Source organism: Moschus berezovskii, chromosome 7 (genome assembly GCF_049115385.1).
Source record: "Moschus berezovskii isolate FMDL1 chromosome 7, NW_MosBer_1.0, whole genome shotgun sequence".
NCBI lineage: Eukaryota > Metazoa > Chordata > Mammalia > Artiodactyla > Moschidae > Moschus > Moschus berezovskii.
The window spans coordinates 79888681-79906118 of record NC_142466.1 but is presented as its reverse complement, the minus strand read 5'-3'; the positions used below and the strand labels follow the sequence as shown (position 1 = coordinate 79906118).

Here is a 17438-nt window from a genome sequence, read left to right as displayed (position 1 = left end):
ACATTGAGCAGAGTCCCCTGTGCTGTACAGTAGGCTTTTGTTGGTTATCTATTTTAAATAAAGCAGTGTGTACATGTTTGTTGCAAACTCCCTAACTATCCCTTCCCCCCATCCTTCCCCTCAGCAGCCGTAAGTTTGTTTTCTAAGTCTGTGAGTCTCCTTCTGTTCTGTGCTGTAACATCCCTTTCTGTGGAATGATTTGCCTCCATGGGTTGAATAAAATGGGGGTGGCTCTAGCAGAGAGTTAAAATTTATGATGCTTAAGCCTCTTTACATGCTTTTAAAGGTATAAATTACTCATATTACCATGAGCAAAGCAGAAACATCTATTCACTTCTCTCTCTGGATAAAAGCAAGAGAACTACCTAGTGCCAATTTGCCCTCAATCAATGTTGAACTTTCCTCTAGGCCTTTTTCTTTCCATGAATACTTCACGAAGTCTTACGCAGACCCACGATGGTCTGACGTGCTGTATGCTGCAATGGGGATGAGATACCGAAGGCACTTTCTGATAAAAGTTACAACCAGAAGTGTGAATGGGGGTGCCTGAGATGCAAAGAACCTAGTCATCACTTGGCCTCCTCCTCGACCCCTAGATCCCACCAAGATCCCCTGGAGAACACCAGAAGCTCCCAAGAACCTTCCTCCAGAACATCTCCATTACACTTCTGCTTTCAGGCTGAGCTTGCCTGTTTCAGTACATAGGTAGCTGCCCAAATAGGCCAACACCAAGTACCAGTTCATGATGAAGTAACCCAAAGAAGGCTCCACTCAGAAAGGGTTCTGGGGCTTCCCTGGTGGCTCAGTGGTAAAGAATCTACCACCTATCAACTCGGAAGACATGGGGTTGATCCCTGATCCAGTAAGGTCCAACATGGAGAGAAGCAATTAAGCCCGAGCACCACAACTACAGAGCCTGTGCTCTAGAGCCCAGAACTGCAACCACTGAAGCCCGAATACCCAAGAGAGCCAGTGGTCCACAGCAAGAAAAGCCAGCACAGTGGGAAGCCTGAGCACTGTATCAGTAGCCCCTGCTTGCCACAACTTAAAAAAACCCACAGCAGCAACAAAGGCCCAGCATAGCCAAAAATAAATAATAAAAATTTTTTAAAAGAAAAAGGTCCTCACCCCGATCCTAAAAGATCCTACATTTGCCTATATGCCAAGAACGTAAGTTTTCAAGATGGCATTTTAGAAGTACGCTTGAATATATCTCAAAAGGAAAAAGAAGAGAAGGCATTCTCTTTTAGATAAGATGAAACCTGAGGTAGGGGAGGTATAAATTGAGAGATTGGGACTGCAATATACACACTAGCATATATAAAACAGATAACTAATAAGGACACACTATATAGCACAGGGAACTCAATATTCTGTAATGACCTATATGGGAAACTAATCTAAAAAAGAATGGCTATATATTATTAATATATGGGTAACTGACTCACTTTGCTGTACAGCAAAAACTAACACAACATTGGAAATCAACTATACTCCAATTACAACATGAAAAAATGAAACCTGAGATGAGACCTTTCACCAACTCTACTTTTTAATTAGTTTTTCTTTTAAACACTCCTACTGCCAAACATCTACAGAAAAACACATCTCGGGAACACGTGTCCCAAGGAGTAGCTGACCAGGTGGCCTTAAGGTGAAGGTCAAACAGATGTGGGAAATGACCGGCACAAACACCATGGGGCCTATTTTGCGTTCAAGGCTGGAGGCAATATGTTGGCACGCAATCCCTGTTGTAAAATCCAAGCTGTTGGGCACACTGCCATTCACGTTTGAGAAAGGTGATTGTTTTTCTAACTAGAAGATGGTAGGGCTATGGATTCTGAGTGACAATAAAGTTCCCATTACTGTGACTAATAGGGTAACAAGAGTAAATGAAAGTTACAAATACATCGAATGCCTTATTTCAGCTTATACCCAGTAAATTTTTATACATTCTGTTAAGGACTGATTTTTTTAAATCAAATTTGATTTTCTCTCACTTGTTTTATGGGCACTGGCCATGACTGAACAGAGAAGGAACTGAGATACAAAAGGGAGTTAACAGAAAAAAGGAACAATAAAGGGATGACAAGACTACCAGGCTGACTCACAGGACAGGAGCAGGTGATGATACAAATTTTCAAATCAGAAGTTCTGAAAGACTTTGATAAGACCTGACTGTATCACATGGTCCACTGGAGAGCTGTTGTTTTTCAAGTTTTAGGGAAGAATGGTTGATTTACAATGTTGTATTCATTTCTGCTATACAAAGCTACACACTACATTCTTTTTCATATTCTTTTCCATTATAGTTTATCACAGGATATTAAATACAATTCCCTACACTATACAGTAAGACCACACTGTTTATCCTTTCTATACACACTAGTTTGCATCCACTAATCCCAAACTCCCAATCCTTCCTCCCTGACTCCCCTCCTCCTCCAAGCACAAGTCTGTTCTCTATATTTGTGAGTCTGTTTTTGTTTCTTAGGTTCATTTGTGTCATATTTTAAATTCCACATATAAATAATATTCTATGGTATTTGTCTTCTCTTTCTGACTTACTTCATTTAATATGGTAATCTCCAGGTCCATCCAAGTTGCTGCAAGGTATTATTTCATTCTTTCTTTTCTGGTGTAGCAGTAGTCCATTGTATATGTGTACCACATCTTCTTTATCCACTCATCTGTCAGTGGACATTTAGGTTGTTTCCATGTCTTGGCTGCTGTGAATAGTGCTGTTATGAACACAGTAGTTTTGTCCCAGTACATGCCCAGGAGTGGGACTGCTGGATCATATGGCAACTCTATTTTTGTTTTTGTTGAGGAACCTCCATACTTTTTTCCATAGTGGCTGTACCAATTTACATTTCCACCAACCACGTGGGAAGGTTCCCTTTTCCAATGGAGGGTTCTTAATTCCACTTCCCAGAAAGACACTGATTAGGCTGCTTCTTGGAATAAACTCTTCCAATGGACTCTCTTCTTTCCTTTGCCTCTGTTAGAAAGTTTTGTCAGCTATGGAGCTAAAATCCAGTTCAGTTCAGTCGCTCAGTCGTGTCTGACTCTCTGCGACCCCATGAATCACAGCACGCCAGGCCTCCCTGTCCATCACCAACTCCCGGAGTTCACTCAAACTCATGTCCAGAGTCGGTGATGCCATCCAGCCATCTCATTCTCTGTCGTCCCCTTCTCCTCCCGCCCCCAACCTTTCCCAGCATCAGAGTCTTTTCCAGTGAGTCAACTCTTCGCACCATGTAACTTTATCTACCTGTCATAATACTGCACTCTGTGCTTACTCAGAAAAGCCTGCTTTGTAAAAATGAGACTCACAAGTTGTACAGCCCAAGTCGTAACCCATTTCTATTCTTTTTCATATCATACAGTATTGATTCTTGATTAAGGTGCATTTCAAAACTGGCCTCATTCCGCACAGAAGACACAGCATGGATATATTAAGAACCTCCTGATATAGACATCTGATGCTGGGAAGGATTGAGGGTGGGAGGAGAAGAGGACGACAGAGAATGAGATGGCTGGATGGCATCACCGACTCAATGGACATGAGTTTGAGTGAACTCTGGGAGTTGGTGATGGACAGGGAGGCCTGGCGTGCTGTGATTCATGGGGTCGCAAACAGTCGGACACGACTGAGCGACTGAACTGAACTGATATACACACAAATGCTCCTTTTTATTTCATCTTTTCAGAACTGCCCATTTCCTCTGGTTCTAACCTAATCGTTTGGGCTCTCCTCTAGGTCTTTACAAATTACACTGAAATCATATGGAACTTTACTCTATGCCTGTCTCTGTAGAGCTTGGAAGGCCTTTAAGACATTATCTCATTTTGTTATTTCCAACAGGAGCCAAATTTGTTCTGTTTACCCCCAGAAAACACTGTTCACACCAGTCACAGTCTCTCTTGAGCTTGTGAGTGGTTTATGGAGCTGAAAACAAGTTAACTAATGGATATGAAGCAAAGGCAGGAGACTAATACCTACTGATGGAATGACAGACCCTGGGCAAGAAATCCCTTGTGACTGGAATCTGGTTAATTACAGGAGAGGAGGGCTTCATGGCTGAAGGGATGCAGAAACCTGACTTTTTAAGTCACTTTGGTTTAATCACTTTCAATTCAAAGAGTGACCCCTATTTTAGATGAAGTGACCATGACATAAAGAGAGTTCAAATGTATTGCCCAGAGACAGCCAAACCTAGATTAGAAACAAAACCATCCAATCTAAAGTGGCCCTGTGTACACACTGCTTTATTTAAAATGGATAATCAACAAGGACCTACTGTATAGCACAGGGAACTCTGATCAATGATATTTGGCAGCCTGGATGGGAGGGGAGTTGGGGGAGAATGCATACATGTATATGGTTGGCTGAGTCCCTTCGCATTCACCTGAAATAATCACAACATTGCTGATCGGCTATAATCCAATAAAAAAACTAAACGTTTTCTTAAAAAAGTGGTCCTTCTCTCCCTCTTCACCACCCTCACTTACCTCTCTGGTCTATGTAACACTACCCTTTTCTCCCCACAGCACTTATATGAATGTTCTTATTCTCATATTTTGTTCACCTGTCTTATCTACCCCTTGAATGAAAACCCTAGGAGAGCAGGAACCTGGCCATTTTGTCACTTAGGTAACAGTGCTATATCATCTCTTGCGCTCAATAAATGTCGTTGGCACATAACAGCATAATATTTGCTCACTGAGTCCTGTTGAATGAATAGATGACCACAGCTGGAATCTCCGCTGGATCTCAATGCTTTCTCAGTCGTGCTCATGGATCTGGGGTAGGAAAGAACACTGGGAGAATAGCGGTCTAACTGACAAACCTTTTGTCTGGATAAACAAGCGAAAACAAGACAGTTGCTGCAGGCAGGCCAACGCCACAGAGGAAGAAAGAGAAGGACACTTGCTTTGGTCCTTGAGGATTTCTGTCTCCTGAAAAAGTTTCTGAAAGCAACATAGAGGGGGTCTATGAAAGATGAGCAGCATATATCTTCTCAGTCAATTCTACTCCCTTCCCTTATCTTCAGTAACAAATGATGTTCAGGGACAAGGTCACAGAGAGAAACCATGATGAGGGATGGAACACTTGCTCATGTGGACTGTGGTCTCCTGTTTTAGAGCCAAAGTTCAAGCGGTAAGTTTGGCAGTTCCCCAAAAGGTTAAATACAGAGTTGCCATTGTTGTTGTTCAGTCACTAAGTCATGTTAGACTCTTTGCAGCCCCATGGACTGCAACATGCCAGGCTTCCCTGTCCTTCACTATCTCCCGGAGTTTGCCCACGTTCATGTCCAATGAATCAGTGATGCCATCCAACCATCTCATCCTGTCGTCCTCTTCTCCTGCCTTCAATCTTTCCCAGCATCAGGGTCTTTTCTAATGTGTCAGCTCTTCGCATCAGGTGGCTAAAGTATTAGAGCTTCAGCATCAGTCCTTCTGATGAGTATTCAGGGTTGATATCCCTTAGGACAGACTGGTTTGATCTCCCTGTTGTCCAAGGGACTCTCGAGTCTTTTCCAGCACTACAGTGAGAAAGCATCAATTCTTCTTTATGGTCTAATTCTCATATATGAGCCAGCAATTTCACTCCAAGGGATACACCCAAGAGAAATGAAAACACGTATCTACACAAAAACATGTACATCAAAGTTCAGGGCAGTTGCATTATTCATAATAACGAAAAAGTGTAAACAACCCTAATGTCCATTAATTGATGAATGGATAAATACAATGTGATCTACGCATTCAATAAATACTATTTAGAAAGAAAAAGGTATGAAGTACTGACACATGCTACAACATGAATGAGACCCCAAAAGATTATTTTAAGTAGAAGAAGCCAGTCACAAAGGACCACATGTCACACGATTTCACTCACATGAAATGTCTTAGAATAGGCAGAACTAAAGAGACAGAAATTAGGTTAGTGGTTGCCTGGAGCTGAGGGGTAATAACCATGAATGAGTAGAGGGTTTCTTTGGAGATAATGAAAACATTCTGAAAGTACAGTGATACCATTGCCCTACTCTGTGAATAGAGTGCTTTGTAAATAGTCATTAAATTGTATCCCCTTTTTAAAAAATACTTTTTCTGATGTGGAACATTTAAAAACTACTTATTGAATTTGTTACAATAGTACTGCTGTTTTATGCACGTGGGATCCCTGATCGAACCCATACTCCCTGCATTGAAAGGTGAAGTCTTAACCACTAGACTGCCAGGGAAATGTGTCAACTGGATGGTATTTGAAAACTATCTCAATAAAATCGTGTTTTTAAAAAGCAATTCACATGATAAACAAATCCTTCTGTATAGGGCAAGGCAATGCTGGCATGTCATAGAAGGAGAAAAGCCCTGCCTTGTACTACCAGGGATTGGGGGGTGACCCCACACACCCCTTACTCTCCACACTAGCTGTCCTTGGTCTCCTATTTATCTTTATTCATTCAATAGACTTGAGCACCTACTGTATACAAGAAGCCATGCTAGGCAGGGGTCCCACAGATGAAGAAGGAGCAAATCTCCAAGGAGCTACCACTTGGAGAATCATTCACTGAACCACAGGATGGGAAACAACAAAAAGAGGGTCCTGCATAGTATTGTTGCAGGTTGTGGGCAGGAAAGAAATTTTCAAGTCTGGGTTCTAGAAAGGTGGACTCATGTCCATGCCTGAAGAGCCCACCCAGGTCTGGTATGCAAATATCTCAAAGGCAGGGTGGGGCAGGGTGTCTGGGAGGAGGACCCCCTGGAGTCAGGAAGACAGGAAGCTGAAAGACACACCCCCTCCCGCCACCCCAGGGCCATGAAATGATGCCAGCACCACCCTTAAATTCCATCTGGCAGTACTGTGGGTGTTTCTACTTTGTTTATTTTTTTAAAGAGGAGATGGGGGGAGGAGGGCTAGAACACAAGTTATTACTCAGCATTTCCATCATGCTGAACGTCTGCAAAGCACTCCTGCCCTCACTGTGTCCCGAACCAGTTGCAATAATCAAGGAATTTGAGAACCCAGCCAAGAATGCGAGGTACTTGGCAGATACAAGAATCTATTGCTGCGTCTGGCAAGGTGAATGCTATTAGAAAAAATTAATCCCATAAAATACACATTGTTAAAACTTAAACCAGTATAATCATTTCTTTAAAAAGCTCATCTGCCACCTGGCTGTTAATGAAGTGAAAAAGCTCATGTTCTAAATCCCCCCAAAGAAACCTTGACACGTGTCCACTTATATAGAGCGGGCACTGATGTCCTTGCTTTTATTTGCAGGGAGGCAGTGGAGACACAGACATAGAGAACAGACTTGTAGACACAGTGGGGAAAAGAGAGGGACGAACTGAAAGAGTAACACTGAAACATATCCATCACCATATATAAAACAGATAGCCAGTGGGAATTAGCTGTGTGATGCAGGGAGCTCGAACCTGGTGCTCTGTGACAACCTTGAGAGGTGGGAGGGAGGTTCAAGAGGGAGGGGACACATGTGTACTTATGGCTGATTTATGTTGATGTATGGCAGAAACTAACACAATGCTGTAAAGCAATTATCCTCCAATTAAAAAAAAAAATTTAAGGAAAAATACAAAAATAAAAAGTTTTCCCCTGGCCATACCACACAGCATGTGGGATCTTAAGTTTCCCAACCAGGGATTATACCTACGCACCCTGCATTGGAAGCTTGGAGTCTTAACCACTGCTGCGTGCGTGCTTAGTTGCTCAGTCATGTCCAACTCTTTGTGACCCATGGACTGTAGCCTGCCAGGTTCCTCTGTCCATGCGGATTCTCCAGGCAAGAATACTGGAGTGCGTTGCCATTTCCTCCTCCAGGGGATCTTTCCCACCCAGGGATCGAACCTGCATCTCCTGTGTTTCCTGTATTGCAGGTGGATTCTTTACCCACTGAGTCACTGGGAAAGCCACTGGACCACCAGGGAAGTCCCTGACATCCTTCTCTGGGATGAAAGAATCCTACGGCAGGGCCCCAGGCATTTCACAGTAACAAGAAAATCTGCTTCTTGCTGTGAGGACCCACAGCATCTGGATCATCACAATCCAGACAGAGCAGGGTTCAAGTAACAGTTTTTTGCATGACTCTCTATTGACTGTGCCACTGCTTCCAGAAAGGGTCCTGCGGTGTAAGTTGTAATACATCAGGTGCCCTGTGGCTTTTGGACTCAAGCTCTGGAAGGTATTTACAATAGACGTGTTCATGTGTTTACACTTATATTCAACCAAGCTCAGTGACCACCTTACCTTGGTCCGTAGGAGTGCTACTTTGAGTAATGTTCATTGGTCAACTGGGAGATTGCTCAGTAAAGTATAAATAGTATCCACACTAAAAATGACCATTAATGTGAATCCTATGAGGACAAAGTGCATTAATCAACTATTTCCAGAAACATGCTTGGGTCACATAAAAACGAAAAAATAATTCTGGGAGTTCCCTGGCAATCCAGTGGTTAAGACTCCATGCTCCCAATGCAGGGGGCACGGGTTCGATCCCTGGTCAGGAGACTAAGATCCCACATGCTGCACAGCAAGGCCAATAATAATAACAAAAGAAAAAAGAATTTTGAAAATGTATTTAAAAGATATTAGCCACTTGATTTCAGATCAACTGTACGCTCTTTGCTCCTACACTCTGCAGGTCAATTAGAAAAGCTTAAGTATAACATACGCACGCAACAGGCACACAAAGAGCTAACATGTAAAGTAACAGGTAAAGTGAAGAATTACTAGCTCTAGATATGAAAAAGACTAAACTCAGGAAGAGGAGATCAGCACTGGGAGCTCCTTTCCTCTTGAGGCACCTGCTGAATTAAGAAAAGATCCCATGAGTCTCAGAGCAGCATTTAGAACAGCTTTGTGGGGCCAGGAGGACAAAAAAGGGGAGCCCTGGCACTGCCCGTGAACTGGCTGCAATTTCAGACAAAACAAGACAGCATACTGCAGACGCAAACAATGATCAAAGCTTTATAAACAGGAATTAAAAGTTGGGCTTGTCTGATAGAATAATTTCAAAGTTGTATGTACCTAAAAACAGTTCTGAGAATACTGACAGCAAAAAAACCTGAAACCATATGTCAAACCATATGACATATGTCAAATCATAAACTGACACAAACTACAATGGTGGAAGATTCAACACAGTTCTCTCAGTAACAGAAATGGCAAAAGAAAGGTTCAGGTCAGTTTAGTCGCCCAGTCATGTCCGACTCTTTGCGACCCCATGAATCATAGCACGCCAGGCCTCCCTGTCCATCACCAACTCCCAGAGTTCACTCAAATTCATGTCCATCAAGTCGGTGATGCCATCTAGCCATCTCATTCTCTGTCGTCCCCTTCTCCCCCTGTCCCCAATCCCTCCCAGCATCAGAGTCTTTTCCAGTGAGTCAAAGGTTAGCATATAGCAAATTTGGGGAAAAAAAAAAAAAGAGGGAAAAAATTAGAATCTAATTGCTATCTATAGAAATCATACCCAATACCAGTAAAATATACTTTACTTTCAAGCCCATGGAAACTGAACACGTGACTCTTACGTGTACAATGGAAAAATGTGTGTCCATAAAGGGTGATGTGCTGTGCTTAGTTGATCAATCATGTCCAACTCTTTGCGATCACATGGACCGCAGCCCGCCAGGCTCCTCTGTCTATGGGGATTCTCTAGGCAAGAATACTGGAGTGTGTTGCCATTCCTTTCTCCAGGGGATCTTCCCAAGCCAAGGATTGAACCCAGGTCTCCCGCATTACAGGTAGATTCTTTACCACCTGAGCCAGCAGGGAAGTCTATGAAGAGTAGAATGGATTGATCTGACCCCTGACCAAGTGGCATGACCTAGTAAGGCCATGTTTAATATGCAAAGGAGTTCAAGAATTTAAGTAGATTATCCCTGTGTCTTGCTGATGCCATAGAACTAACATATGACTGGACCTGAGATGATGTGAATAAAAATGGAAGAGAGACAGCAGGGAGGGAAGAGACCATGCAGCCCTCCCTCCCTTCCTCCTCCCCACCTGCAGAAGCTGCACATCAACACTCTGAAGTGTGTGAAAGGTAGAAGGATAATGCAAACTACCTTTGCCTAAAACCAAAGGAAAGCAGCAGTAACAGTGGAGTCTTCCATGCAATGCAGCAGACAGCTTAGGTTTTCTGTGGCAGAGCCCTACTTCCTGTCCTTCTAACTTCCCATCTCCTCTTCCCCATCCTGTGTCTGTCTGTCTGAACCTCAGAAGCCGTGCTGGATTCTAGAAAACCACCCTCACCATGCCATCATCACAACCATTTATGTCGTGGGACCAGACCCTGCAAATTCACAGTTCTTGTCCGAACAAGCCTCTGTGCTGTGCTCAGTCGCTCAGTCATGTCTGAGTCTTTTTGACCCCATGGACTGTAGCCCGCCAGACTCCTCTGTCCATGGGGTTCTCGAGGCAAGAATACTGGAGTGGGTTGCCATGCCTTCTTCCAGGGGATCTTCCCAACCCAGGATCGAACCCAGATCTCCCGCACTGCAGGCAGATTCTTTACCATCTGAACCACGAGGGAAGTTCACCATATAGGAAAAATCTGCCTCACTTCCCATCTCATTCCTACCCCGATCTTCGGAGAGAATAAATGGACTCTCAGTTTTTTGCCTTGATCCTCAATGTCAGTGGCCTAGAGACGTGTTTTTTGTGCTCTAAGCATTTGGATTAGAAATGTGGCAAACTGGAGTTCTATTAGGATTTAGGGTGGTAGTGAGAAGTCTGGGGTGGGGCGGCATGGGTGCACCCATGACCTGTGCTCTTCAGATGAGCCGGGAGCCCTGGATACTGTCCAACAGTCCACTTACAGGTTAACTGGGACACCCCGCCCCCCAACCCGATCTAGTTGCAGGAAATATACTAGAAGGCTTTCTGCACCTACAGTCGCCCTGACCTAATTCTTTGAAGGAATTTCAACAACACCAGTAAGTCTCTCCCTCATTTCTCCCCAAGTCTGGCAACATCCAGAGCTGAGAAGAAAGAGCCACTTCATCATCCTGTGATCTCCCATCAGCCCAGTGATGCACTTGTCTCCTCCGGAGCCAGGGCCTTCTGTATCCAGTCACTTCTTGTTTTAAAAAAATCAATTTAATTATTTTATCTGAGAGAATTTTACTAAGAAATAAATTGTTTTGCCTTTTTGAACCTGAGTTGAATTATGTGTGCATGCTAAGTTGTTTCAGTCGTGTCTGAGTCTTTGCGACCCTATGGACCAAAGCCCGCCAGGCTCCTCTGTCCATGGGATTCTCCAGGCAAGAATATGGGAGTGGGTTGTCATGCCCTCCTCCAGGGGATATTTCCAACCCAGGGACAGAACGTGTGTCTCGTGAGTCTCCTGCATTGGTGGGCAGGCTCTTTACCACTAGTGCCACCTGAGAAAGAAGTGAAAGAAAGTGAAGTCGCTCAGTCGTGTCCGACTCTTTGTGACCCCATGGACTGTAGCCTACCAGGATTCTCCAGGCAAGAGTACTGGAGTGGGTTGCCACTTCCTTCTCCAGGGGATCTTCCCGACCCAGGGATCGAACCCGGGTCTCCCACATTGTAGGCAGACGCTTTACTGTCTGAGCCAGCCCAATTGAATTATATGCTCTCCCTATTTATTCGCAGTACCTATGAAAAGATACCATCTATCACATATTAGGATCTTGCTTCATGAGATGCCACCAGAAATCAACAGTGTCTCATTTCACTTGGTTCTGTCACTAGTTGTATGACACGAGGTACATTATTTTCTCTGAATATCAGTTTCCTCAACTATAAAACGAGCATTATGTTTCCTACGTTTAAAAAAGTGAGCATGGGATACTCGTGTAATTTTTAAGAGTTCTATAGTTTTCGACTTCCCTGGTGGCATAGAGAATAAGAATCCGCCTGCCAATGCAGAGGACAGGGGTTTGATTCCTGGCCCAGTAAGATTCCACATGCTGTGGAGCAATGAAGCCCATGTGCCACAACTCCTGAGCCTGTGTGCTGTGACTAGAAGCCCACGCACCTAGTGGGCTCCACAACAAGAGAAGACACCGCAACAAGAGAAGACACCGCAAGAAGTTCAAGCATCAAAACGAAGAGTAGTAGCCCCTGCTCGCCGCAACTAGAGAAAGCAAAGCAACAAAGGCGTAGCACCGCCAAAAATAAAATTATTTAAAAGAGTTCTATAGTTCTGAAAGTCAGTCATATATATTTTTTCTTAATTAGAAAAAATAAACACTGCCTTGCCACCCTTAGAGGACTGTCATCAGAATTAAATAGGATGGGGTATACACAAGAGCACTGTAACTTTACAGAATGCAGAGTCACACATTTTGATTTTGGTGTCTGGGCACGTCTGTGCTCGTGCACTCAGCTGGCTGCTTTGAAAACACGCTGGTACAAAACTGAATACCCTAAGGGCTTCCTAGATTTTTACTAGCATTGCTTCAGGAAGTAAACAGTGTTGATGTTTGCTCCAAGAGCCTTATGAGTAAGTAACTCACACTGCTCGGGCCTCCCCACCCATCTGGCAGAAGGCCATCCAGACTTACCCTCATACATCTCCAGGATGTGAACCGTGTCTCCAACCTGCAAGGACAGCTCCACATCTTGAGAGGCGTTGTAGTTATAGATCGCTGGAAAGGAGAAACAGAAGATAGAAATGATGGCATCGGTGGCACTTAAAATACAAGTCACCAAAGAGCATACCTAGGGAACTTTCTTGATGGTCCAGTGGTTAAGATTCCACCTTCCAATGTAGGGGACACGGGTGTAATCCTTGGTCAGGGATCTAAGATCCCACACGCTACAGGACAACTGAGCCCGTGCACCACAACTGCTGATCCCTCTCACTCTAGAGCTTGTGCTTTGCAACAAGAGACGCAGCCATGTGCCACAATGAAGACCCAGCGCAACCAAAATTAAAAATAAAATAAGCAACTTTAAAAAAGAGCACATACTTTAGTTATTGAACCAATTCTCCAACAAATAACCACCTCTTTAATCATTTCAGGGGAATCCCCCTCTGAAAAGCAGAGAGCATCCTCCTGGATTCCCACTGCTGGCATTTTTGTCATTCCTCCATCCAACAAATTTTGGTTGGTTGCCTGATATGTTCCACATATTGTGCCAGAGACTGGAGACAGACTGCTGAGACACTCGGATGTGGTACCTATACCAGGGATTTTTAATAGTATAGTATGGCAAGTGCGCGAGTAAATATATCATTACAGATACAACTCCTTAATTGAAACGGTAATATAAGAGTTATCAGCCTACAATACCACTGAGCTTCTGATCCCTTGGCCACAGGGCGAGCCATCTTCTGGCTTCCCTGACAGTAACTGGCAGCCTAAGGGCCAACTGTGAGTCCCCCCCATCCATCCCCCCGCCCAGTAATAAACTAAACCCTAGTGGCTTCCTTGCCCCGAGTTCTAGGCATCCTGTGGAAATGGGGCACCTTAGCACTTTCTCATCAAGGTGACCTCCAATCAGCACAGCACTCAGCACTGGACGAGATTGTGAAAAACAGCAGACTAACTCTTGTACCTCCAAAAGAAGGTGACAATCCAATTTTAAGATGGGTAAGAGTTTTGAAGAGACATTTTACCACGAATTATATATGATGAATAATCAGTGCAAGAAAAGATGTCCAACAACCATTAGTCACCAGGGAAATGCAAATTAAAACCACAAGGAGCTGCAATTTCACACCCACTAGAATGGCTGTAATTTCTAAAAGGCAGACTTGGTAGGAATGTGGAGAAACTGGAACCCTTATGCATTACCAGTAGGACTGTAAAATGATATAACCTCTCAGTTTGACAGTTTCTTAAAAAGTTAGACATAAATTAACATGCAACCCAGCAATTCTACTCCTAGTTATTTACAAAGAGAAAGGGAAACATGTCAACACTACTTGATGTGAATATTCAAAGTCACTGTGGTAGGCAGAAAAATACCACCCACCCCCAAAGATACCCACATCAGATTTTGAAACATGCGAGTGTTTCCGTAGGTAGCAAAAAACATAAGATAAAGATAGGAGAGGAGGATGTTCTGGAAATTCAGGATGTTACCTATACACAATCCTATTTATCCAGATAAGAGACAGAGGGAGTTTTAACAGATTTACAGAAGAGAAGGCAATATGAAGTTGGAGGCACAGGGTGAAATAACATGATCTCAAGTCAAGGATTGGCACCACCACTAGAAGCTAGAAAGGACAAGGAACAGAATTCCCCGAGAGCCTCTAGAAGGAGCACAGGCGGTCAACACCTTGATTTTCAATGTCTTGCCTTCAGATCTGTGAGAGAAGAAAATGCCATTGTTCAAGTCACCAAGTTTGTGGTCCTTGGACATTGTAAGGACACTGACAAGAAGTCAACATAGCAGCATTATTTATAACAGCCAAACACTAGAAACAATTCATTCACTAAAGAATCAATGGATATGTAAAATACGGTCTGTCCATACAGTGAAATTACTCAGCAATAAAAAGGAATAAAAGGGACCTTCTCCTGGTGGTCCAGTGGCTAAGACTTCATACTCCCAGTGCAGGGGGCCCGAGTTTGATCCCCGAATTAGATCCCACAGGCCACAATGAATGATCCTGCATGCCACAACTAAGACTCAGTGCAGCCAAATAAACTGAAATAAATATTTTTTAAAAAGGAATGAACTATGGCTGATTCATGTCAATGTATGGCAAAAGCACTACAATATTGTAATTAGCCTCCAATTAAATTTAAAAAACTAAAAAAGGAATGAACTATGAACACACTGCAACTCAGATGACCCTCAAAGACATTATGCGAAACAAAAGTCATATGCACAAAATATAGTAGGCTTCCATTTATTTATTTGTAGTATCCAGAAGACGGAGAAGGCAATGGCAAGCCACTCCAGTACTCTTGCCTAGAAAATCCCATGGATGGAGGAGCCTGGTAGGCTGCAGTCCGTGGGGCCGCTAAGGGTCGGACACGACTGAGAGACTTCGCTTTCACTTTTCACTTTCACACATTGGAGAAGGAAATGGCAACCCACTCCAGTGTTCTTGCCTGGAGAATCCCAGGTACGGGGGAGCCTGGTGGGCTTCTGTCTATGGGGTCACACAGAGTCGGACACAACTGAAGTGACTTAGCAGTAGCAGTAGCAGCAGTATCCAGAAGAAGCCGATGGCTGTCAATGGCAGGGGGCATTTCACTGTTTCCTGGGGTCGAGGGTGTGAATGGTGACTGAGCACAAGAGGCATCAGGGAGCTTTAGAGGCAGACGGAGACATCCTTAAATGGGATTTGGTGGTGCTGATGGTCTCCAAACTCTGCATATTTACTCAAGATCAGTGAACCATCTGCCTAAAATGGGTGGATTTTACGGTGTGTAAATTAGACTTCAATAAACCTTTTTTTTTTTTTAAAGCAAATGTATTTCTTGCCCTCTCTCATAATGAGTGATCTGCTTCCCTTCAGGGAGAAAGAACCACCTTAGAGACTGCGTTCTATCCATGCACCCGAGGATCCAAGGAGCCCACGAGATCCCCCATCTCTGAAGTTCTGATGAACATGAGGCTGGTCACTCAATCCATTTCCCAGATCCCACAAGGGTCATTAAAAAGGGAAGAAAGGTAACCCTGCCATTGCCAGTTGTGAGCAGTAGCCGTTGCCTACTGCTCTTTCCTGAGCTGGCTATCCACCTGGTTCAGCAGACTGACTGTAGACTCCATCACAGCCTATCTCGGAAAGGAAGGAGCAGACCACCAGCCCCACATTTTCAAGTGGCCTCTTTAAAAAAAAAAAAATTTAAACGTATTTTGTATTGGCATATAGCCACTAACAATGTTGTGACAGTTTCAGATGGACAGCAAAGGGACTCAGCCATACATATACAGATACATATATCCATTCTCCCTGAAACTCCCCTCCCATCCAAGCTGCCACATGACATGGAGCAGAGTTCCCTGTGCTGTGGTCCTTGTTGGCTATCCATTTAAAATGCAGTAGTGTATACATGTCCAAGCAGCCTCTCTTTTTGAAGAGAATCAATCAAATATGTGTTCTTCTATAGCCATGGCACAGACTCCTAGAGGTATGTTGGAGGTGATCGACTATTCAGCTTTTAGACTATATTATGAATTCAGAACAAGGGCAGGCTGATGAAATGGGCTGGGAGAAACTGTACGGAATTCAGGAGAAGGAGTTAGTTCCCGGTTTCTAGATGTTTTCACAGGCCACAAGGCCACAGCTCCTGTTTCACTGAAATTCACTTCCTTCATCTGACCACTACTTGATTCGAACGTTTTGCCTACCAAGTATACCACTGGTTTTCTATAGAAAATGTATGTCTTCTTCCCTGACTCCCCCGAGCCCCATTCACTACCTCCCACCAGACTGGTTCCCTCCACTGGCCCCACCAGTGGATGGAATCAGGAAGTAGAGAGGTTGCTGTGTCACAGTGTGTTGTGTAATCACCAAGCTTCATGTCTTCCTTGTTCTCAGTCACCAGGAGAGTAAGCAGAGGCGCCCTACGGCTGCACCTGGCACTGTAGCCCCAAGCTACAAACACGCAGCAAGGACTGCTGCAAACACAGGTACGCGCACACATACCCCCCTCCCCACAGGCTGCTGTTGTTATTTCCTCCCTCAGTTGTGTCCAATGCAGTTTATGGAATGTAGCCTGCCGGGTTTGTCTACGGAATTTTCCAGGCAGGAATACTTGAGTGGGTTGCCATTTCCTTCTCCAGGGGAAGTTCCTGACCCAGGGATTGAATCCACCTCTCTTAAGTCTCCTGAATTGGCAGGAGGATTCTTTACCAAGGCGCCACCTTAAATCCTAGATTCCTAAGCTTGACAATCAAAGTGCTCCCCAAATTATCCTGGCCTTAATTATCCACTGCTGCTTCATCATCTGCCAAATTGACCCTCTGCTTCAGTTGAGACTCATAATCTCTCCTAAATTCTGTGCTCAACTCACAGTTTACCTCTAACTGGGGCAACAGTTTATCTTTTTCTTTCTCACACTGCAAAGCTCACATTCACAATGCAATTCCACAAATGATTAGTGACAGTGGTAAAGAATATGCCTGCCAAGCAGGAGACACAGGTTCAATTCCTGGGTTGGGAAGATCCCTTGGAGAAGGAAATGGCAGCACTCTCCAGTATTCTTGCCTGGAACACCCCACGGAGAGAGGAGTCTGATGAGCTATAGTCCATGGGGTCACAAAGAATCAGACATGACTTAGCAACTCAACAGCAACAACAATCACCCTGGCAAGGATCTCATTATTCTCCATCATCCCACAAGTTTTCTTTCCAACAGTTTGGATTTTCAATCACAGATAAACTTGTGTTATCATCTGCCACAAAGCAGAAGGTAAACCCCTCATGAATGGGAACCTGGTTACACATTATTTTGTCTTTCACATT

General features: G+C 43.9%; 1 protein-coding gene across 1 annotated transcript in view; it reads right to left on the bottom strand.

Moving 5' to 3' along the window:
- Window positions 1–17438, bottom strand: part of DOCK5 (dedicator of cytokinesis 5) — a 270685-nt gene that overhangs the window by 181651 nt on the left and 71596 nt on the right. Inside the window, exon 2 of the mRNA XM_088838043.1 lies at window positions 12568–12651. Coding sequence (XP_088694169.1) covers window positions 12568–12651 — 84 coding nt within the window. The remainder of the gene's footprint in view (window positions 1–12567; window positions 12652–17438) is intronic.